This window comes from Natrix helvetica (assembly GCF_964273705.1).
Source record: "Natrix helvetica genome assembly, chromosome: 5".
Taxonomy (NCBI): Eukaryota; Metazoa; Chordata; class Lepidosauria; order Squamata; family Natricidae; genus Natrix; species Natrix helvetica.
In genome coordinates, this window is record NC_138551.1 from 4,481,104 (window position 1) to 4,505,185 (window position 24,082).

General features: G+C 47.4%; 1 protein-coding gene across 2 annotated transcripts in view; it reads left to right on the top strand.

The window, feature by feature from the left end:
• The window catches only part of DIS3L2 (DIS3 like 3'-5' exoribonuclease 2), a 223,157-nt gene that overhangs the window by 41,209 nt on the left and 157,866 nt on the right, over positions 1 to 24,082 (top strand). For both annotated transcript variants that reach the window (XM_081956034.1, XM_081956033.1), the window contains 2 exons: positions 780 to 833; positions 7,039 to 7,140. In XM_081956034.1, coding sequence (XP_081812160.1) covers positions 780 to 833; positions 7,039 to 7,140 — 156 coding nt within the window. The remainder of the gene's footprint in view (positions 1 to 779; positions 834 to 7,038; positions 7,141 to 24,082) is intronic.

The window sequence follows — 24,082 nt, forward strand, 5'->3', positions numbered from 1 at the left end:
CCTCTCTCTGTGATCCGCAGAAAAATTATTTGCATTTTTTATATTGCACTAAATCAGGGGTCCTCAAACTACGGCCCCTGGGATGGATACGTGCAATGAACGCTTGTGTGGCTGCAGAGAGTCTCCCCCTTGGGGTTCTTTTTGTGGGGGTCGGAGGGGGGCAGAAATTCCCACTTGGGGTCTGCTTCAGCCTCCTGGTGGGGGGCTTTGGGCGAAGGCTGGAGGGAAGAGCCACTGGTGGGGAAGAGCCAGAGGGCCTCGTTCCAGTGGGACTGCATCATGGCCTGGAACTGGCTGACCATCTCAGCCCAGTGAGCCTCCAGGTGCCGGGACCTTGCACTCCCGCAGGTCTTCCCTCTGCTTGGAAAGCCTATGCTCCTAGTCCTCAGTGAGGTGCTTCTGCTGAGCCTCCTCCTTGGTCAGACCCAATTTGAACTGAGCTGTTTTGCCAACTCTTTCTCCTGGGGGCTGCTCAGCTCCAGCAACTGCTTCCTGTTGGGGCCCTAAGGAGCCCGGGGTGGGCAGGCAAGGAGGGGAGGGGAGGGGCGAGCAGAGGCCCTCAACCTAAGTGGCATCGAGTTGACCACGCCCACTCAGTCACATGACCACCTAGCCATGCCCACTCAGCTGGTCACTAGGCAGATCATATTAGTGGTCTGCAGGATTTAAAACTATGAATTTAGTGATCCCTGAGGTCCGAAAAGTTGGTGACCCCTTAAAGCGACTTCTTTGCTGAAATCTAATTTCAATGTTTCTCTTTTTTTCCCCTTTCTCTTCAGGGACCCCTAAGGATAAACCCCAAGAAATACCACGATGCCTTCGTCCCTTCCCCCGTAAGTAATCCTGTAAAGTCCAGCAGTTGGTGGTCTCACGTGGGTTGAATGTCCCTCTGCCTCTGGATTGATGGAGGAGGAAGAGATGACCTGGATCTTCTTGGGGTTTTTCCCCCCCTTGAAAAAAAACGTTTCCTTCCTCATCCAAGAAGCTTCTTCAGTTCTTCTGAAGCAGCTTCTGAACTGAAGAGGCTTCTTAGAATTAGAATACTTTCTTTGGCCAAATGTGATTAGACCCAAGGCAGTCGTAGAATGGATCCCGCTTGATCAAAAACGTCCACCAAAAAGACCCGAAAGAAGATGGATGGATGACATCGGCAAGTATGGCGGGCCCAGTTGGCAAAAGAAAGCTCACGACCGCATGGGTTGGAAACAAGCAGGACTTCATCATGCAGTGGAAGAAAGAGAAGGAGAAGAGGAGGAGGTGGAGGAAGCGGAGGAGGAGGAGGAAAGAAGGAGGAAGAGGAGGAGAAGGAAGAGGAGATGGAGGAGAAGAGGAGGAGGAGGAAGTAGGAGGAGGAGGAGAAGGAGAAGAGAAGGAGGAAGGGGAAGGAGAAGAAGAGATGGAGGAAGAGGAGGAGGAGGAAGAGAGGAGGAGGAAGGAGGAAGTGAAAAGGAAAGAGGAGAAGGAGGAGGAGGAGAAGGACAAGATGAAGAGGAGGAGAAAGAGGAGTAGGAAGGAGGAGGAGAAGGGAGAGGAAGAGGAGGAGAAGGAAAAGAGGAGGAGGAGGAGGAGGAGGAGGAGGAGAAGAAGAAGAAGAAGAAGAAGAAGAAGAAGAAGAAGAAGAAGAAGAAGAAGAAGAAGAAGAAGAAGAAGAAGAAGAAGAAGAAGAAGAAGAAGAAGAAGATATAATAATTATAACAATAATACCCTCAAGAAAATTGCCTCTGGTGCAAAAGCTGTTAGTGTACATTCAAAACAACAGATTAGTAATAATAATAACACTCATGATGGCATTAGGAGAAGGAAGTGGAAAGGATGAGAAGGATAGCAGTGATACAGCCATGCGAGGTGGGCAAACATCCTTAGGCATAAAACAATATTATGAGGATTAGGTGTTCAGCAGAGTGATGGCCCCAGGGGAAATCAACTACTGTCTTCGTGTCTGGTGGTTTTGGCATGGAATTCCACCATCCCGAGGGGAGGAGTTGGACCAGGACTTTTATGTCCAGGATGTGAGGGGCTCCGTAGCTATTTCCTCAACCCTCCTTCTGACCCCCCACAATCTACAGGTCTTCTGGGGGGGGGGGAGGCAGGCTGGTTGCTCTTGAAGAGGCTGCTTGGATAAGGAGGGGAAACTTTTTTTTTCCAGGAAAAAAAATCCCAGAAAGTCCAGCTGCTTTTTGCAAAAAGCACCTGAAGGAGCGATGTTGCCACATCGGAGGGGCTGCCCCAAAGAAGAGGGGTGTGTGTGGGGGGAAGTTTTCAACCGATTTTCCAAAGCACCAAAAAGGTTGAGAAACGCTGCCATGCTGGGAATTAAGGGCCTCCTTAAGCAGCTTTTACCCTTCCATTGAACTGTGACTCAGGCACTTCAGGTTGAGAGGATACTCTGCTAGAGGAGTTTGCCGACCTGGGAATATCAGACACAGGAGCCTAGCATGTAAGGTTAATCATGAGGGCAAAATAACTTCTTTGAGTTTATCTTTAGAATAACCGAGTTGGAAGGGACCTTGGAGGTCCTCTAGTCCAACCCCCTGCTCAAGCAGGAGACCCTCTTCCAGCGATGGTGAACCTTTTTGGACTCGTGCGCGGGGAGAGCGCAAGGGGGTCGTGTGCGGGCATGCCGCACCCATAATGCAATGCGTGACCCCCCCCAGCGCGCATGCGTGCATGACAGGCGTGACCCCCCCATTTTTGCATGCTTTCTTCGCCCTTCCCAGGCTCCAGAGGCTTTGTAGGAGCCTGGAGAAAGCGAAAACAGCCTCCGAGGGGCCTCCAGGGAGCTTCCTGAAGCGCAAAAAACCGGCCCTACGGGCAAACCGGAAATTCAAGAATGGACTTCCAATTTGCTCAGAGGGCTGGTTTAAGTCCCCCGGCACCTTCAGGGGCCTTCCGGAGGCCTCCCTGAAGGCTCCGGACAATTAAAAAGGACCCTACAAGCAAACCGGAAGTCCGTTCCTAAACTTCCATTTTGACCGTAGGGCCAGTTTTTTGCGCTCCGGAGTCTTCAGGGAAGCTCCTGAAGTTTCCGGAAGGCTTCAGGGGGGCAGGGAGGCTGTTTTTGCCCTCCCCAGGCTCCTATAAAGCCTCTGGGGCCTGGGGAGGGCGAAAAATGGCTTCAAAAAAAGCTTAAAGTCAACTGGCCAGTGCTTGCATGCGAACTGGCCATCTGACAGGGAAATGCCTTGCGTGCCCTGACAAATGACTCCGGGTTTCGCCATCCCGGCCCTATACCATTTCAGACAAATGGCTGTCCGGTCTCTTCTTAGTAACCTCCAGTGTTGGAGCACCCACAACTTCTGGTGGCAAGCAGTTCCATCCACCCACCCACCCACCCATTCTTCTGCCTGCCACATATCATGTTTACCTATGTCAGAATCGTATCAGGAGGTCTTCTTGTCCAACTCTAGTAGGGGACCCTAGACCATTGCAGACAAATGGCTGTACAATTTCATCTTAAAAACCTCCCTTATTGGAGCACTCACGACTTCCCTTCCATCCAGAATCACAGAATTGCAGGAAGATACTTTGGAGGTCGAACCCCCTGCTCAAGGAGGAGGCCCTCTACCACGTCAGACAAATGGCTGTCTAATCTCCTCCCTTCCAGCTCTATTCTGATAGATAGATAGATAGATAGATAGATAGATAGATAGATAGATAGATAGATTAGATAGATAGATTAGATAGATAGATAGATAGATAGAGATAGATAGATAGATAGATAGATAGATAGATAGATAGATATAGATAGATAGATAGATAGATAGATAGATAGATTAGATAGATAGATAGATGATAGAGAGAGAGAGATGATAGATAGATAGAGAGATAGATGAGAGAGAGAGAGATGATAGATAGATAGATAGATAGATAGATAGATAGATAGATAGATGAGAGAGAGAGAGAGAGATGATGATAGATAGATAGATGATATATATATAGAGATGATAGATGATAGATGATAGATAGATAGATAGATAGATAGATAGATAGATAGATAGATAGATAGATAGATAGATAGATGATAGAGATAGATGATCGGTAGGTAGGTAGATAGATAGATAGATAGATAGATGATGATAATAGATAAATGATAAAGATAGATGGATGGATATAGATAGATAGATAGATAGATAGATAGATAGATAGATAGATAGATAGATAGATAGATGATAGGTAGATAGACAGACAGATAGATGATAGTTAATGATAGATAGATAGATGATAGTTAATAGATGATTGATAGAAAGATAGATATAGATAGATGATAGATAGATAGATGATTGATAGAAAGATAGAGATAGATAGATGATAGATAGATAGATAGATGATAGTTAATAGATAGATAGATGATAGAGATGGATGGATGGATGGATATAGATAGATTGATGATTGATAGAAAGATAGATAGATGATAGATACAGTAGATTATAGTTAATAGATAGATAGATGATAGATAGATAGATAGATAGATAGATAGATAGATAGATAGATAGATAGATGATAGATAGATAAATAGATGATAGAGATGGATGGATGGATATAGATAGATAGATGACAATAATAGATAGATGATATTGATGGATGGAGATAGATAGATAGATAGATAGATAGATAGATAGATAGATAGATGATAGATAGATAGAAAGAGATAGATGATAGATAGATGATAATAATAGATAGATAGATTATAGAGATGGATAGAGAGATAGAAGTTGTCAATGTTCCAATGCTGGAAGTTTTTAAGAGACTGGACAGGTATAGGGTTTTCTGCCTGAGCTGGGGGTTGGACTAGAAGACCTCCAAGTTCCCTTCCAACTCTTGTTATTCTGATTTGTTCTCTGTCAAGAACTGTCCAGCCACATTCCCAGTAACTGGGGAAACGGGGAGACTTCGGCTGCCCCTCGCAGCTTTGCTGCGGCAAGTTGGAGAGAGAAAAATTCCTAAGCAAGCTGGAGGAACAGGTGAATGAATCCGTTAAGCCCTGTCCCATTAACCGAAATCTGTTCCTCGCCAAAAGCCGCAACGTGAAGCCGAGATCATTTCTTCCAGCATGTCGACCGAACTCCAAGGCCCTGCCAGTTTTAATTTCCTGGAGTGGCATAAGGCAAAGCACAAACCAGGGCAAAGAAACTGCCTTTTGTGTCACCTCTTGGCACGTCCCAACCGGGGTGCCAAGTGATGTAACTCTGCGGTGGGATTACTGCAGGGGGCGGGTGGGACGGGACAGTAAAAAAAGCCGAAAATCTGGTTTGCAGACTGAGCGATTTCGTCCAACAAGCTTTGCAATTTTTCGGCATCGGATCATGGGAGGCAGCCTCGAACCAGCTGTTGATCTTTTCTGGCTGCAGAGATTCGACTCGTCCTGACAGAGGACAGCGTGGCTGTAAAAGGATCCGAGCGGCACAGGCCCTGTATAAACGTTGCTAGAAAATAAAATATTTCTGGATCCTTCAGCCCTAGAGGTGTTGTTAGGGGAAAAGTACATTTCCCTCTGCAGGAGCCTCATGATGGGAAAGTACCCATCCGTGTTTCCTCTAGCCACTTCTAAACCGCCTTGGCTCCGATTTGGCATGACGGACGCCCGATTTTCTCCGGAGCACCTGTTCGCTGGTGCTGACATCACCGGAATTGGGAGCAGCAGAGTGTTTTTTTCCCTTCTCCTCCCGTGTCCTTCTGTTTGTTTGAGAGGTTCAGCAGAAAACTTTTTTTCCTCCCGAATTTGATTTTTTTTAAGAAGAGCTACTTTGGAAATGTGAACGCTCAAATTTTGCAATGTATTAAACTTTCTCATCATTTTTGTTAGATTCTCTGTATAATGGAGTGACATCCGTGTCTAAATTCATCTCAATAAGGCCTGAGACAAATGTTTAAGGTATCAACAATAAGGTATAACAAATGTTTCTCACTTATAACGTTTGATAAAAGTTTGTTATAAAAAAAGTTTTTCAGACTCTAGGGCAGAGAAGATGATGAGGGGACTGGAGGCTAAAACCTACGATGAACGGTTGCAGGAACCTGGCCTGGCTTGTCTAGGGAAGAGAAGGACCAGGGGAGACAGGAGAGCATCTTCCAATATTTGAGGGGCTGCCCCAGAGAGGAGGGGGGTCAAGCTATTTTCCAAAGGCACCCAAAGGCCAGACAAGGAATAATAATGGATGGAAACTGACCAAGGGGAGATTCAACCTAGAAATAAGGAGGAATTTTCTGACAGAATTGTCAACCCAATAAAGCAGAAGTTGCCTTCAGAAATTGTGGGAGCTTCATCACTGGAAGCTTTCAAGAAGAGACTGGACTGCCATCTGTCAGAAATGGAATAAGGTCTCCTGCTTGGGCGGGGGGTTGGACTAGATGACCTCCAAGGTCCCTTCCAACTCTGTTGTTCTATATTCAATGGAACAGAAGTTGCCTTCAGAAGTTGTGGGAGCTTCATCCCTGGAAGCTTTCCAGAAGAGACTGGACTGCCCTCTGTCAAGAAATGGTGTAGGGTCTCCTGCTTGGGCGGGGGGTTGGACTAGATGACCTCCAAGGTCCCTGCCAACTCTGTTAATCTGTAAGTGGATGTGATTCACTTAACAATTGCAGTGATTCACTTAACAACAGCACTGTAAAAGGTGACTTATACCCGTTTTTCATGTCCCTGCGGTCACCTGGTCAAAATACGGACATTAGGCAACTAACTCATATTTACGACGGTGTCGGTGTCCCGGGGTCACGCCATTCCCCCCTTTTGCGGCCTTCTAACGAGCCAAGTCAACTGGGTGGCCGGATTCCCCAGACAACTGTGTTACTAACTTAACAGCTGCAGTGACTCGCTTAACAACCACGGACAGGAAGGTTGGAACATGGGCCAACATTCACTTAACAACTGTCCCACTTAAGGACAGAGATTTTGGGCTCCATGGTGGTCGTAAGGCGAGGGGGACCTGTACATCTTTAATTCATCTCCAGATAAATCCACTTGCATGTCGTTTTTTGACTCCTGTTCTTTTTCTCTCTCAAAAATCCATATCCTCTCTAATCCAGATGTTTCTTTTCCAGGATGGCAGTCAGGATATTTTCATTGACGGAGTCGTCGCTCGTAACCGAGCTCTGAACGGTGACATCGTAGTGGTGAAGCTGCTTCCGAAGGAGCAGTGGAAGGTCAGCGGTTCTAACCTCCTGCCCGTCCCCATTTTCGTTTCTTGGCAGTGGCTGGCGGGGAAAATGCAAACTTTGTGCCAACAAGAGCCCCAGCGATAAGCACTTAGGCTTATAATGCCGCTTCACAGCCCTCTCTAAGCGGTTTACAGAGTCAGCCTATTGGCCCCCCATTATTTGGGTCCTCATTTTATCGAGCTGGGAAGGATGGAAGGCTGAGTCAACCTTGAGCCTGGTGAGATTCGAACTCCAGATTGTGGCCTTGCTAGTTTGCTAGGAAGGAAGGAAAGAAGGAAGGAAGAGCACTAGCATTTATATATTACTTTACAGTGCTTTACATCCCTCTCTAAGCGGTTTACAGAGTCAGCCTCTTTCCCCCAACAATCTGGCTCCTGATTTTACTGAATTCAGAAGGATGGAAGGCCGAGTCAACCTTGAGCTGGTCAGGATCGAACTGCTGGCAGTTGGCAGACGTAGCCTGCAATACTGCACTCTAACCACTGGGAAAAAAGGAAGGAAAGGAAGGAGGAAGGGAGGGAAGGAAGGAAGGAGAGGGGGGGGGAAACTAGCAATAGCACTTACATCCCACTTCACAGTGCTTCACAGCCCTCTCTAAGCAGTTTACAGAGTCAGCATATTTGGCGTGCATAACCTATGTTCAATATTGGAAAAAAGAAAATACACCATCAGAGCTAGATATATTCAGAAAAGTGTTGGCCTGTGCGGAAGCAGATAGGCTCACTCTTGAACTTAAAAATAAAAGGGAATCAGAATATTTTGAAGTCTGGAACAGATTTTATGATTGGTATAAGAGAGGTGATAAGAGTGGAACAAACTGTATATATTGTGATTGGACAGAAGGATAGACAATGTATTAAGTAGGCTAATAGTTAGTGGTTGAGACTAGCTGTATATAATGTGAAGGTCACTTCGACTTCGCGGTACTGCATTGTTTTAAATGTAAAAATAATAAAAAATATATTCAAAAAAGAGAGAGAGAGAGAGCAGCCACCCAGAAACCTCAAAACAATAACCCCCCCCCCCCCGATAATAAGGCCCAGGCCATATTTTGGGGGGTCAAAAGAAAATAAGACGCTGTCTTATTTTCAGGGAAACACGGTACCAGTCTGGCAGGGGGTTGGACTAGAAGACCTCCAAGGTCCCCTCCAGCTCTACTCTGACTGATTAATTGTGACTCGTAACATTATTACTTATGGGAAAAATGTGTTTGATATTCACTGTTTTTGGTAGTTCTTGTGCCTTCCAGAGCCAATTAAGGTTGAGTAGCATAGCACCCCTCTACCTGTAAAACAGGGGTGTCCAAACTTGGGAACTTTAAGACTTGTGGACTTCAACTCCCAGAATTCCCCAGCCAGCTGTAAAATAACCCCTGCTATTATTTCCTTCTATGTGAAAATTCACTCGGGTGGTCATTTCCAAACTTTATTTTTTCCCACTGGACGTGCCAAAGAACATCTTTTTCTTTTTTTTTGCAGTCTGAAGTACAGTACGACCACAATTGAGTCTTCTGGAGGTCTTCTAGTCCAACCCCCTGCCTAGTCAGGAAACCCTATACCGTTTCAGACAAATGGCTATCCAACATCTTCTTAAAGACTTCCAGTGTTGGGGCATTCACAACTTCTGGAGGCAACTTCTGTTCCACTGGTTAGTTGTTCTAACTGTCAGGAAGTTTCTCCTCAGTTCTAGGTTGCTTCTCTCCTTGATTAGTTTCCATCCATTGCTTCTTGCTCTACCCTCAGGTGCCTTGGAGAATAGTTTGACTCCCTCTTCTTTGTGGCAACCCCTGAGATGTCGGAAGACTGCTATCATGTCTCCCCTGGTCCTTCTTTCTCTTAAGCTAGACATACCCAGTTCCTGCAACCATTCTTCATATGTTTTAGTCTCCAGTCTCACTAATCCGTGGGGGGCGTGTGCGCATGCGCAGGGAGGCTGGACGCATTGCATTGTGGGTTACAGGCACACACATGGGTGTTGTCATGCGCATGCACACGATTTCAGCACGCGAGGACGAAAAGGTTAAGCCATCACTGTCTTTGCTGGTTAATATCCCACGTTTTTGTCCTCCCACCCAACTGGATCCTTCCTTTCTTGCGGGGGCCTTGTGTCCAACTGAAATCTGGACGTGAGATCAAAAAAAGGTTCCCTTCAAATACAAAAGGGGCGGATTTAAATTCTCCTGGCTTGAGTAGTTTCCGTTTGTGGGTCATTTCTTGGTGCCTCTTTCTGGGATCTCTCTCGGCTGCTCGGTGTGCCGTGTTCATGAAATCCAAAAGTAGGGAACGTGTTTAGTGTTTTCCTAGTTGCCCGGGGTTCCTCTGTTGACAGGTAAACACATGTAGTATGTGAAATATTCCCTGTCTCCAGCGCGGTTGGGAATTGTGGTTAACTGATTGGGATACCCAAGCAAATGCGCTCTTCTCCATAGGTTTTCCATTCATCCCAAGACTGAAGAGAGTCCTCGACTTGTCTTTCTAACAAGCCTGTGAAATAGGTTAGGTGTGGAGTGCCCTCAGAGTTTGGTTGTTTTCTGGAAAACGTTTCAATGCCCAACTAGGTAACATCATCAGTGCTAGAAGGGAGTGGGACTTGGGAAGAGAAGGAGGAGGAAGAGGAGGAGGAGAAGTGTGAGTGCTCTATGAATTTGGCTGTTTTCTTGTGGACATTTCATTACCCAGCTAGGGAACTCATCAGTGCTAGAAGGGAGTGGGACTTGGGAAGAGTAGTAGTAGTAGTAGTAGTAGTAGTAGTAGTAGTAGTAGTGAGGTGCTCTCTGAACTTGGCTGTTTTCTTGTGGACATTTCATTACACAGCTAGGGAACATCATCAGTGCTAGAAGGGAGTGGGACTTGGGAAGAGTAGTAGTAGTAGTAGTAGTAGTAGTAGTGAGGTGCTCTCTCAACTTGGCTGTTTTCTTGTGGACATTTCATTACACAGCTGGGGAACAACATCAGTGCTAGAAGGGAGTGGGACTTGGGAAGAGTAGTAGTAGTAGTAGTAGTAGTAGTAGTAGTAGTAGTAGTAGTGAGGTGCTCTCTGAACTTGGCTGTTTTCTTGTGGACATTTCATTACACAGCTGGGGAACAACATCAGTGCTAGAAGGGAGTGGGACTTGGGAAGAGTAGTAGTAGTAGTAGTAGTAGTAGTAGTAGTGAGGTGCTCTCTGAACTTGGCTGTTTTCTTGTGGACATTTCATTACACAGCTGGGGAACAACATCAGTGCTAGAAGGGAGTGGGGCTTGGGAAGAGGAGGAAGAGGAGGAGGAGGAGAAGTGTGAGTGCTCTCTGTATTTGGTTGTTTCTTGTGGACATTTCATTACCCAGCTGGGGAACAACATCAGTGCTAGAAGGGAGTGGGACTTGGGAAGAGTAGTAGTAGTAGTAGTAGTAGTAGTAGTAGTAGTGAGGTGCTCTCTGAACTTGGCTGTTTTCTTGTGGACATTTCATTACCCAGCTAGGGAGCAACATCAGTGCTAGAAGGGAGTGGGGTTTGGGAAGAGGAGGAGGAGGAGGACAACTGTGGGTGATAGTTGGTCCTTGAGGCCAGCCATGATAGGGTTAGGAAAATGCTCCACATTGAAGGATTGAAAGGACTAGAATGCAGCCTCTCCTCCATTCATAACTTGCTGGGCGCATGTGGGTTATTACTCTTCCCAGTGCCCACATGGAAAGCAGCACTTCCTTCCCAAAGCGCCACGTCCGTGGAAGAGGTTTCGGAATGGCATCAGGTCAGGTGATCCATGGGACAAAGGTTGGTAGAAGGGCCTCATGGAAAAGAAAAGTCCTCTGCCAACGACTGAGATCATTTTCCCCCAAGGCTGTATCACATCAGTCACTGAGATAACAGGGAGACCCAACCCGGGTGTGGTGCTGGTTATAACCGAAATCAAGGAAAGGCAGAGTCCGGAGAAGCTGACCTTGTGGACTTGAGGTCGCTCTTCCTTTGAAGCAACTTCCTCAGAACTTTCTATCCTTGGGCAAGTAACCCTGGCAGAAACATTTCTAATTTCAGATTCTTTCCCTTTTTAGACCTGAAGTGGCCTTCGTTGGCTAATAATGAACTTTTCAGCCCGGTTAGGTTAAGTAATCTCGGAATTGACTTTAGCTACTGGTTGAATTCCTGCTCAATCGATGGGGCTGGTTTATTTGACAACAAACACAAACACACAAAAAATGGGGAACTTAACAACCTAGTTGGAAAAATATATATACGTATATTTGCAGAGAAAAAGAACAGGGGACATCCAGACGCGTTCCGGACCTGGGAATTTATTTAAATGTTTCAACTTCATTTGAAGTTCATTTCTAGTTAACACATGCTTCATGGACCCAAGATAGGCGGGAAAAGAAAGTGTCAGAGTGTGCAGAGTGTCACTGTTGTTTTGACATAACCCAGGAGCAAAAAACAGTACACAGAGGTTTTGTCTTTCAAACAGTGGTGTGTGTGTGTGTGTGTGTGTGTGTGTATACACACACACACACCAGTGGTGGGATTCAATTTTTTTTACTACCAGTTCTGTGGGTATTGGTTGGTGGGCGTGGCTTGGTGGGTGTGACAGAGAAAGGATACTCTAACTTAACTTAACTTTATTCAATTTCTAGACCGCCCCCCTCTCAAAGAGACTCGGGGCGGTGTACAGTCATATTAAAATAATTGAACAACAAATATACATGGTATAAATACAAAATCAATAAATATAGGGCTGGAGGAGGTAGTAATGATTCACTGTACAATTTAGTTAAGTTAGATTAAAGTTGTAAAAATAATAAAAACATTTACCCTAAAAACTATCCCCAATAAATATCCGCCAGGAGGTAAGAGTAGAACTATAAGTGGGCCAGGCCGGCTAATCGGAACAGGTGAGTCTTAAGTTTTTGTCGGAAGGAGCGGAAGTCGGTAGTGGTTCTAATATCCGGGGGGAGGTCATTCCAGAGGGTTGGGCCCATCACAGAGAAGGCTCTACTCCTAGGCGCCGCCCGTTGGCATTGCTTGGTGGATGGCACCCGGAGGAGTCCCTCCCTGTGAGAGCGAATTGGTCGCAGGGATGTATGCGGTAGGATGCGATCCCGCATCCTAAAATCTCCATTCTCTCCCCACTCTAGGGAAAAGTTACTGCAAAATCCCCATTCCTTCCCGATCAGCTGGGACTCGGGAGGCAGAGAATAGATGGGGCGGGGCCAGCCAGAGGTGGTATTTGCCGGTTCTCCGAACTACTCAAAATCTCCGCTATCGGTTCTCCAGAACTGGTCAGAGCCTGCTGAATACCACCTCTGACTTACACATACTAGACAAAGCTAGGCAATCAATCAATCAATCTTCCAACACAGAAGCACACACCCAGAGAGAGGCCCTCGTATGGCCTCCCTTATATAGACAGCTCCTTAAAGTGACAGTAACCCTGCTGACTCATTCTCATTTCATCATCTCGGTTTACAGCCTTACGGCAGCTGGTCAAGTTGTATTTATTTAGGACAGTGTTTCTCAACCTTAACAACTGTTAAGATGTGTGGACTTCAACTCCTAGAATTCCCCAGCCAGCTTGCTGGCTGGGGAATTCTGGGAGTTGAAATCCACACATCTTAAAAATTGCTACGGTGGAGTAACACCCAACTTAAAGAATCAGAAGCTTTTGCTGAATTATTTCAGTTTTTACAGAACCATTTTGTTACCGTGAAGGTCATTTTGATGACGCCATTCTAATTGTATACTTTTTTTTTTCTTTACGTTCTGCAAGCCAATTTTGTAATCCACCCAGACTTGGTAACAGATTGAGGGCAGTTATGAAATCCAGTAAATCACCTCTGTGTGTATTTGACAATGCTGCTATTGTATTGTTTTGACATTCTTCTGTTTCTTGTTGTACCCACAGTCTACACGTCCCTTGCCAGAGAATTGGGTTAGATGACTGGATTAAAGTATAAACCCCCTCCATCATACTTATAATGTAGTTCTATGTGAAGTTTCAGTTGCTTTTTAATTGTAAAGCCTGTGTTAATTTGCTCCAAGTCTTATTGGGATTTTCTTGAAAGTGTTGTTGTGGCCTGCCAGCGGCCAGTGGAGCTGGCGGAAGATTCGGAGAGTGAGGAGGTTGGGGAGGAACCTGGGTCAGTCCTGGAGTCTGGGGAAGGCTCGGACAAGGGCTCTGTGTCGGAGGCAGAGAGGGGGCCAGAGCCGTTTGACAGTTATCAGCTGCCTTCGGAGCCAGACGTCAGTGAGGCAGAAGAACAGCTGGAGCCTGTTCCCAGTGTACGCATGTACAGAGCAGCCAGACAAAGGGAACAGTTAAAGAACAAGGGTCGATTTGGGATTAAGGCCACAGGTGGACGATGAATGGCCCCTCCCAGAGGAAATAAAAGAGGGGCGAAAGGGGAGTGGAGTTTGCAGGAGACCATTAGTTCACTTCATTGGTTCCTGACTCTCCGAGGCTCCTTTCCAAGTTCTGCAGAGATCGGCCTGGCAGCTCTCCAAGCCAGAGAAGGTCTGTGACCGTAAATCCTCCCTCGAAATCCTCCCTTTGCTGGATGTGAATGAGCAGAATTCACAGTCAATTAATAAAAGGGTTTTTTTTTGTCCGGACCAGGAGTTTGCTTCATGCTCTTGGGAAGCCTAGGACAGAACAGAAAGATTTAAATCCTTTGCCTAAATCCTGAGACTTTTTCAAAAGATGTTTAAAAATCATAATTAAAACAGTTTTAATCTGGGGTAGCGGTGCCGATGTGTGTGTGTGTATATATATATGTATACACATACATACATACAGTATAAGTTTGGTGTTTTTTACTTCTGAAAGACACGGTGGAGAATTTCCTACCCTATTTCCTAATAATTCGGGAATTTCTATTGATCTAACATCCTACCAGTTCCTCTCGATTCGAACCCGCTAGATTTTAGAGACAGGAGTCAGTCAACAAAAATGCAGGGGAATGTTGAAGTTTTTTCATTGTCTTTTTATATTTTTCCTGAATGCCAGCAACGGAGTCTTTTTGCGTCAGTTTCCTGGTCCTCAGAAGGCAGATTAGTGTCCGTTTTGTTCGGCCACTGTGCTCATAGGAGGGTCCGCAGGAATGTTGGGCGTGCCCTCAACTGATAAAATGAGGACCTTTAGTATTGAGTGAAGTCAGAAAGCTTTCAGAGGCAGGACCTTGGAGAGCTCCTGGAACGGACAGATACAATACAATAGCAGAGTTGGAAGGGACCTTGGAGGTCTTCTAGTCCAACCCCCTGCCTAGGCAGGAAACCCTATACCGTTCCAGACAAACGGCTATCCAACATCTTCTCAAAGACTTCCAGTGTTGGGGCATTCAAAACTTCTGGAGGCAATTTCTGTTCCACTGATTAATTGCCCTCACTGTCAGGAAATTTCTCCTCAGTTCTAAGTTGCTTCTCTCCTTGATTAGTTTCCACCCATTGCTTCTTCTCCTGCCCTCAGGTGCCTTGGAGAACAGTTTGACTCCCTCTTCTTTGTGGCAACCCCTGAGATATTGAAACACTGCTATCATGTCTCTCCTAGTCCTTCTTTCTCTTAAGCTAAACATACCCAGTTCCTGCAACCGTTCTTCATATGTTTTAGTCTCCAGTCCCCTAATCATCTTTGTTGCTCTTCTCTGCACTCTTTCTAGAGTCTCCACATCTTTTTTACATTCTGGCGACCAGAACTGAATGCAGTATTCCAAGTGTGGCCTTACCAAAGCCTTATAAAGTGGTATTAACACTTCATGTGATCTTGATTCTATCCCTCTGTTGATGCAGCCTAGAACTGTGTTGGCTTTTTTGGCAGCTGCTGCCCACGGCTGGCTCCTATTTAAGATCCTTCTCACAGTTACTACTATTGATCAAGGTACCACGTATACTGTACCTGTGCATTTCCTGCTTCTCTACTTGTGGAGGCTTCCAGTGTTTGCAAAGTTTCTCTTCTGCTAGAACCTTGATGGCGAACCTATGGCACATGTGCCACAGGTGGCGCGCAGAGCCCTCTCTGTGGGTATGTGAGCTGTCGGCCCAGCTCAGCTCCACTGTGCATGTGCATGTGCCTCCCACCAGCCAGCTGATTTCTTGGTTTCTGCTGCGCATGCATGGGGCAAGTGTGGGAAATGTGCACGCATGCGTGGGGGTGTGTGCGCAGGGGCAGGGCACCTCCCCCCCCCCAGCATCATGTTTTTGCTCCCAGGAGGCTGCCTGCTCGGCCCAAAACAGGAGATGAGGTAGTGCTGGCATGTACAAGGGGGGGTGAGGTGCACAGAGGGGGGTCCCACATGCATTGCACATGGTTTGGGCACGCAATGACAAAAAGGTTAGCCATCGCTGTAGTAGAGTATATGGAGATTCTCAGTCACATCCAGGTCAAGGTTGTCCCAAAGGGGCTTTTTTTCCCAAGAGGCAACTGGACTTTCTGGTTTTTCTTCGAAGACATTTCACTTCTCATCCAAGAAGCTTCTTCAGCTCAAGATATTTGATCATCAGATCAATGTCCACTAATCCTGGAAAGACACGAGGGGCTCAATTGAACCCGGCATTTGCGTTGGCTAAGCCAGGCAGTTGTCAAGTGAGTTTTGCCCCATTTTGCGACCTTTTTTTTGGGGGGGGGGGAAACCAGTTGTTAAGCAAACCACCACAGTTGTTAAGTGAGTCAAGCTCACTGTCAGCGTTCCAAATATCATCCAGAATTAAATCAGAATCCAAGACATGGCTTTCATCGAAGTTCCAATTTAATAAGAGAGACATGTTGGTACAATCTGTGGAAACCCTGAATCTGAAAGCTTCCTGGGCTTTCCACCCAGTTGAAAGTTCATGATCTTTCCCCACACCCACAAGTCCATCCCATGGTCCAATCTCCCACTGCCACGCCGGCAGTTCCACCCATCTGGTTCCGGTCAGGTGCAGAGGCGCGGAGACAAAAGATGACCTTGGGCTTCTAGAAAGGAATGTTTTCTTTTAACAACACATTCTACAATTCTACTCCTTACTATTCCCCCTCCCAATTGCCCCACTAATGAAACAGCATAGTAAAATGAGAGAGAGAGTGTGGCAGCCAAAGATCCTAAAAGGAATATGACTGCAGGCCTGATGCTCACCCGCATTGACCTGGCCTTGTCGTAAGCCAACTGCGAAGGTCACCAATGATGTTGACGTGACCCCAGGACACTACACTGCAACCGTCATAAATAGGAGTCAGTTGCCCAAGGGCCCGAATTTTGATGACGTGACCCTTGGGAATCCTTTCGTAAGTGTGAAAAATGCACCGAAGTCACATTTTTCCCACCTTTTGTCGTGACTTCAAAGGGTCACTCAACAAATAATTGTAAGTTGAGGACTATCTGTATTTTTAAATGGGGGTGGGGAGCATAAAGGTTTAACTAATGAAAGGTAAGCTCTGTTGTTAATTATTGAGCCTGCCAACTTTGCAGTACAGGAATAGTGGAAGACGTATCCCTTGTGGCTCTCCTCACAGGTATTAACTCAGGTGTCTCGTTCCCAAAAAAACCACCAAGAAGGCTCCCCGATAACCTTCTGGTTTGTTTCCATGTGTCCTGGTTTTTTTTTTTTCCGTTGCTGTGTCCTTTCCATCAGCTGGAGCCGATCCCAGTAGGAGCCGCTGGGCATGGCCAACACCATTTGTTGTAGATCTCCTGATTTTGCCAAAAAAAAAAAAAAAAAAACCAAAGTCTCATCAGAAATGCAGGAACTAGCAAAGGAGACATTTAGAATAGCATAGAATGAGCTGGAAGGGACCTTGGGAGGTCTTCTAGTCCAGCCCCCCCAGCTCAATCGCGAGGATCTATACCAGGGATGGTGAACTTTCTCGGCACTGAGTGCCCAAACCGGAATGTGCGTGCGTATGCGTCATTGGTGGGCTTCAAAGTTTTTAGAACCTATTCAGTAGGTGTGGCTTATTTGTGGGCGTGGCTTGGTGCTCATGTGACCGGATGGGAGTGGCCGACTTGTAAAATGTGGTGAACTTCATTTAACAACGCTCTTGCTTAGCAACCAAAATTTTGGGCTCAATTGTGATCATAAGTTCTCTTTCTTTTTCTTCCTTCCTTCCATTATTTCTTTCTTGTGTGTCTCTCTCCCTCTTTCTTTATTTCCTTTCTCTTCTTTCCTTCCTTCCTTCATTCCTTCTTTCTTTCTTGTCCCTCTCCCCCCCACTTACTTCCTCTTTCCTTCTTTCTCTTTCTTTCTCTCTCTTTCTCTCTTTTTTCTCTCTCTTTACCTCTTCCTTTTATTCTCTCTTACTCTTTCTTTTTCTTTCTCTCTCTCTCACCCCCCCCCCCTCTCACGCAAACGTACTTTTCAGTTGGTGAAAAATTCTGTTTTGCCAGCTGGAAAGCTGGCAAAGAAGCCTCGTTTTCCCTGCCACCCGCAGCTCTCGGAGGAAGGAGGCAGGGAAGCGAGCCTCGGACCTCATCTCTGTCTCCTTCCTCATCCCCTGGCTTCGGGGATGGCCAGCCTCTCCCGTAACTGCGCCCTTCACTCGCCTTTCACCCAGAGGCTCTCCTAGCGGGGCGCCTGCCATTTCACCTCCCGAGAGAAGCTCGGGAGAGACTTGCGAGTTGAGGCTCCCGAGGAGGACGCTGGGCGCCGGGGGTGACGGTGGCGCCCGCTGCTGCTGTTTCTGCTGCTCCCGGTAATGCAGGCTTCTCGGAGAGCATTAAGTTGCAAGCGCACCGATTTCAGCAGCTGTGATTTCCCTTAAAATTTGCTGTCCCAGCAACCGGAAGGGGACATTCTCCCAGCGGCGTTTCAGGCGCTCCCACCCTTAGCTGGGAGGAAGTGAGGATGGCTGGGTGCAGTTTGACGCTTCCCGCCTCCCCTAAATCATCGAGGGTCCTCCCACGCCTGCTCGCTCGCATGGCCTGTGTGCTTCCAGCGGTAATGGGAAGCGCGGGGATCTTAATGTAGTAGGGCGGGGGAGGCTGGAGTGGGAGGTTAAATAAAGAAATTTGGCTTTGCTTCCTTGTGCGGCAAGAGAGAAAGTTGCCTGAGCCGCCGCTGGGAGAATGTCCCCTTCGGGTTGCCAGAACAGCAAGTTTCAAGGCAAAACACAGCTGCGTCTCAGGCAACTTTCTCTCTTGCCGCACAAGGAAGCAAAGCCAACTTTATTTATTTGGTTGGTTGGTTCCCGGACCATGGGAGGTGATCTGACGGCACTTTTTATGCCCGTGGTGACCCATTTCATCACTTGCGTTTCGCCTCACGGCTCTCACTCGAGATTCCGACTGATTTTCTCCCAAGCAGTGACCGCGAGCACCGGGGAACCTCCCACTCCAGCCTCCCACGCCCTAATACATTAAAATCCCCGTGCTTCCCATTCCCGCTGGAAGCATGAAGGCCATGCGTGCGAGCAGGTGCGCAAGGCCCCCCGATGATCTGAGGGGAGCCGGGAGGCGCCAAACTGCGCTCAGCTGTCCTCACTCCCTCTGGGCTAAGGGTGGGAGCGCTTGAGACGCCGCTGGGAGAATGTCCCCTTTGGGTTGCCGGGACAGCAAATTTCAAGGGAAAATGCAGCTGCTGCAACTTAATGCTCTCTGAGAAGCCTGCATTACCGGGAGCAGCGGAAGCAGCAGCAGCGGGCCCCACCCCCACCCCCCAGTCTCCAGCATCTTCCTCGGGAGCCTCGAGTTGCAGCCGTTTGCGTGTCTCTCCCCATCTTCTCTTGGGAGGCGAAATGGGAGGCGGCCCTCCAGCAGAGCCTCCGGGTGGAAAGCGAGTGAAGGGCACAGTGATGGGAGAGGCTGGCCTTCCCCGAAGCTAGCTCTCGAGGAAGGAGGCAGAGATGAGGCCCGGGGCTCACTTCTCTTCTGGGCAATGAGGGGGAGGGGCCTTTCTCACAAGCCTTTGGAGAAAGAAAGAAGGCATGCAAGAAAGCCCCCCCCCCAATTGCCCAAACATGTGAAGGAAGGAAGCTGCAGGCTCCTTTGACCTCGACCGCCTTTCATTCTCTGCTGCCCGAACGAGTGAAGGAGGCAGACGGAGAACGAAAGGAGGTCATGTAGCTGAGGCAAAAGAGCCTGCAGCTTCCTTCCTTCACACGTTCGGGCAATCGGGGGGGGGGGGGGGCTTTCTCGCATGCCTTCAGAGAAAGAAAGAAGGCGTGCGAGAAAGCCCCCCCTACTGCCTCTCAGAGGTGGGGCGATTGGTGAGCCAGCCAATCAGTGAGTGGCGGGCGGGGAAAGCATGGTGCGGACGGGCGGGGCGAGCAAGCAAGTGAGCAGCGACCGGACGGGCGAGGGGAGCGAGCGAGGGGGGGGCAGGCGGAAGGGAGCGTTCCGGTACTGTGCCACCGGACGAACAGGTTCCAAAAGGTACGCTAAATTTCACGAACGGCTTCTAGCGTACCAGTGAGAACCGGCTGAAACCCACCCGATGTGCATGCTAGAGCACTGGAAACCTGAAGATCAGCTGGCTGGCACGCACATGTCTGTTTTTTGGGTGTTTTTCAGGCGAAAAGCACCCCAAAACAGACGAGCTGTATTCGAGAATTGGTCTGGCAAAGGTTTTGTATGCCCTGGTTAGCAATACAATATTACCGGAGAAGAAGCTTCGCAAAATTAGTTTAACAACTCTGAATGCCTTTTTGGCCATGCTGTTGCAGTGAGCTCTGTGGCTTAGATCGTTCGAGATGAGTACCCCAAGGTCTTTGACAGAGCGAGGGTCATTTAGGTGGCCGTAATCTGTCCTTTCCCGCTTCCCACCATGTAGACGTAGACCCATTAAGGACTACTCATTGAGTACGGTATACTCAAGGAGAGTCCTTGTCGTCCACGATAGACATTTGGGATTACATCCGTGTCTCTTCCTTTGAGATCCTTCCAGAACCTTGACAAGGAGATTGATGTGTCAATCCAGTTCTGGCATTTCCAGAACAAATCTTCGACTATGATCCTTTAAGCCACTTGTTCTCCTGTCCTCTTTTTTTTTGTGTCATTTTATAAACAACCCAGGTAGGGTTGTTGGGCTCCCTCGGTGACATTTCCCTGTCAATGCAGAGGGATCAGATGACTCTTGTCTCAGTTTGAACCTTTCTGTAAATATTAGCATAGCTGCAAATCATCTCAGAAGCCAAAGAATAAAAATGGACACAGATCAACGATGCGATATCCGGTTCGTTATTTGTACAATTTGAAAGAGGATTTAAAAAAGGATTTGCTTCTCTAGAAGAATAGAGAAATCTCACCGGCGAGGGGGTGGGGTAGAGAATCGGATACAGGTAGTCCTCGACCACAACGGAGCCCCCGAATTTCCGTCCTTAAGCACCACAGAGCTTTGCATTTCATGGGCTTTCTTGCCATCGCTGTTAAGTGAATCACTGCAATCGTTAAGTGAGTTATGCGGTGGTTAAGTGAATCTGGCATTCCCGTTGACTTTGCGCGTCGGAAGGTGGCAAAATGGGGATTGCGTGACCCCAGGATGCTGCAGCCGTCATAAATGTGAGTTGCCAAGCATCCGAATTTTCATCAATTTTCATCGTAAGTGTGAAAAATGGTCCTAAGTACCTTTTTCCCAGTCCTGCTATCACTCCGAACAGATATTAAACAAATGGTTGTAAATCAAGGACTACCTATAAAGTATTTTACTTTCACTACCCACTGTCCAGGATTTTAAAACAGTTTTCTCATTCTGCCATTCCTGAATTCTTAGCCTCTTTCGTATCTTCCTTGCTATTTCCCATGTCTTTCTTGCGCTCCGTAATATGCTTTTGGGATATCAAATCCTCACATATGTTATCTTACCTCTCAGATGAGGCACAGAACATTTCTTGCACCAACACCTTAAAACTAGCGATAGGTACTCAGAGGATGGAAACCAGTCAAGGAGAGAAGCAACGTAGAACTAAAGAGAAATTTCCTGACAGTGAGAACAATTAAACAGTGGAACACCTTGCCTCTAGAAGTTGTGAATGCTCCAACACTGGAGGTTTTTAAGAAGAGATTGTACAGATGTTTATTTGAAATGGTATAGGGTTTCCTGCTCGAGCAAGGGGTTGGACTAGAAGACCTCCAAGGTCCCTTCCAACTCCCTTGTTGTTCTTTTCTGCACTCTTTCTAGAATAACATTCTGAGACTCTAGTCTAGAAAGAATGCAGAGAAGAGCAACGAAGAGGATTAGGGGACTGGAGGCTAAAACATGATCAACGGTTGCAGGAACTGGGTATGTCTAGTTTAATAGAAAGAAGGACTAGGGGAGACATGGCAGTCTTCCAATATCTCAGGGGTTGCCACAAAGAAGAGGGAGTCAAACTATTCTCCAAGGCACCTGAGGGCAGAATAAGAAGTAATGGGTGGAAACTAATCAAGGAGAGAAGCAACTTAGAACTGAGGAGAAACTTCCTGACAGTTAGAACAATTAATCAAAGGAACAGAACTTCTGCCTCCAGAAGTTGTGAATGCCCCAACACTGGAAGTCTTTAAGAAGAGACTGGACAGCTATTTGTCTGAAACGGTAGGGTCTCCCGCTTGAGCAGGGGGTTGGGCTAGAAGACCTCCAAGGTCCCTTTCAACTCTGTTATATAGCTCCATCTGTTAAAAGATGATTAGGGGGCTGGAGGCTAAAACATATGAAGAACTGTTGTAGGTATTGGGTATGTCTAGTCTAGTGAAAAGAAGGACTAGGGACATAAACGCAGTCTTCTAATATTTTTGGTGTGGGGGTTGTCCCAGAGAAGAGGGGGTCAAGCTATTCTTCAAATCACCTGAGAGCAGGACAAGAAGCAATGGATGGAAATTGTTTGATACTTGTTCTAACTTCAGTGGTTTCCACCCAGGTCCTCTCTTCCGGCGGGAACAGAGGTTTAATCCTATTGGTTGAAAGGTCTGACTGCTCCCTATAAAAGAGCTGCTGTCGGACTCAATCTTCGCTGGATGGTTCTCACTTCTTGTAGTTAATAAAGAGCTGTTGTTACCGTTGAGCCTGTGGGTGCCTCTCCGTTACCCAATCTAACAGAAATTAATCAAGGAGAGAAGCAACCTAGAATTAAGGAGAAACTTCCTGACAGTGAGAAGAATTAATCAGTGGAACAGAAGTTGCCTCCGGAAGTTGTGAATGTCCCAACACTGGAGGTTTTTTATAAGAAGAGCGTCAGGATTCCAAATAGCATCCAAAATTAAATCAGAGTCCAAGGCAAAGGATTGCTCAAAGTTCCAATTTATGAAGAGAGACAGGTTGGCACATCAGGGAAAACCCGAATCTGAAAGCTTCCCGGTTTTTCCCCTCCCAGTTGAAAGTTCAAGATCTTGCCCCCACACCCACAAGTCCATCCCATGGTCCAATCTCCCACTGCCATGCTGGCATCTTCCACCCATCCAGTTCCGGTCAGGTGCAGAGGTGCAAAGACAAAGGATGACCTTGGCTTTCTAAAGAGAATGTTGTTATGGCTACATAGCATCTAACTTCTTACAATCCCTCCTCCCATTTTCCCACCATAGAAAAGGCATAGCAGAATAATAGAAAGTGTGGCAGGCCAAAGATCCAAAAGGAAAGATGGCTGCAGGCCTGACAAAGAGATTGGACAACCATTTCTCTGAATTGGCATCTGAGTCTACTGCTTGGGCTGGGGGTTGGACTAGAAGACCTCTAAGTTCCCTTCCAACTCTGTCGTTCTGTTATGAAGCTCACCAAGTTGCGTTCAGGCTCCTGAGACCTCAATGGAGGCTAGTCGTGCCTTGACTTCCTCCGCCAGAGCCAGCAGATAATCTGGCTTTGGTTCAAGGCCTCGGTTCTTCCAACAGGCCTGAGAAAGGACCAGAGCAGAGCGGAAAAAGGTTATTTCTCCGAGTTAAACCAATTTGGGTTGCGACGTTCGGAAACGAAAGCCAGGACTTTGGCGGGGTCGCAGCCGATGCCTTTGCACACAAGCCTAGCCTTTTAATGTTGGGTGGGACCCAGCCTTCCTCGGGGAATGCAGACGTCAAGACCGAAGGTCCCACCCCAGGGGCCTTCCTCTTTGCGTCATTAAGAGCAACCTCAAACGACGAGGGGGAGGACGCCGTGACGCAGGGGCCTTGCGCCGTTTCCATTCCTGCAAAGCAGGGAATGGGGAATTGCGTGCGCTTCTCCAGTGCCAAGATGGGCAAACAGTTTGGGCAGGGCCCCTTGCCAAACTCATCCAAAGAGCTTCGGGTGTGTATATATCCCAGCCTCCTTTGCGTCAGACCTGGTGTGGCGTGTTTCGCACGCACGTATCTTCACTCACCCTCGTACGTGCTCTGGAAGACTTCTGTAACATCTCGGATATGCGCACAACGCGCCTTGTTTTATTGTTGCGCCAAGACTCCCTCGCGTTCCACAAATGTGGCCGCCTGAAGATGCCTGGGCTTCAATTTCCCCAGCCAGCGTTGCAGACTCTCTGAGCTTTGCTTGCAGATGTTTTGTTCCCCAACTAGGTAACATCATCCATGCTAGATGGGAGTGGGGTTATCTTGTCTATAAACAGAGAGTAAACCCTACTCCTTTCTAGCATGAGTGATGTAACCTAGTTGGATAATTAAACGTCTGCAAGAAAACAGCCAAGCTGAGAGAGCACCAAAGACCCCATAGTCATTGTCCTCCTCCTCCTCCTCCTCCTCCTCCTCCTCCTCCTCCTCCTCCTCCTCCTCCTCCTCCTCCTCCTCCTCCTCCTCCTCCTCCTCCTCCCTTTCCACTCTGCAAACCCCACTCCTTTTAGCACTACTGATGTTACCTATTTGGGTCATGAAACGTCTGCAGGAAAACAATCAAGCTCAGAGAGCACCAAGCACCCCATACTCGTCGTCATCATCGTCCTCTTCTTCCTCCTCCTCTCCACACAGTCCACTCCCTTCTAGCATTGATGATGTTACCTAGTTGGGTAACGAAACGTCAGCAAAAAAACCACCAAGCTAAGAGAGCACCAAGTCCTCCTCCTCGCAAACCCCAAGCTCAGAGAGCACCAAGGACCCCTCCCAGTTCTCC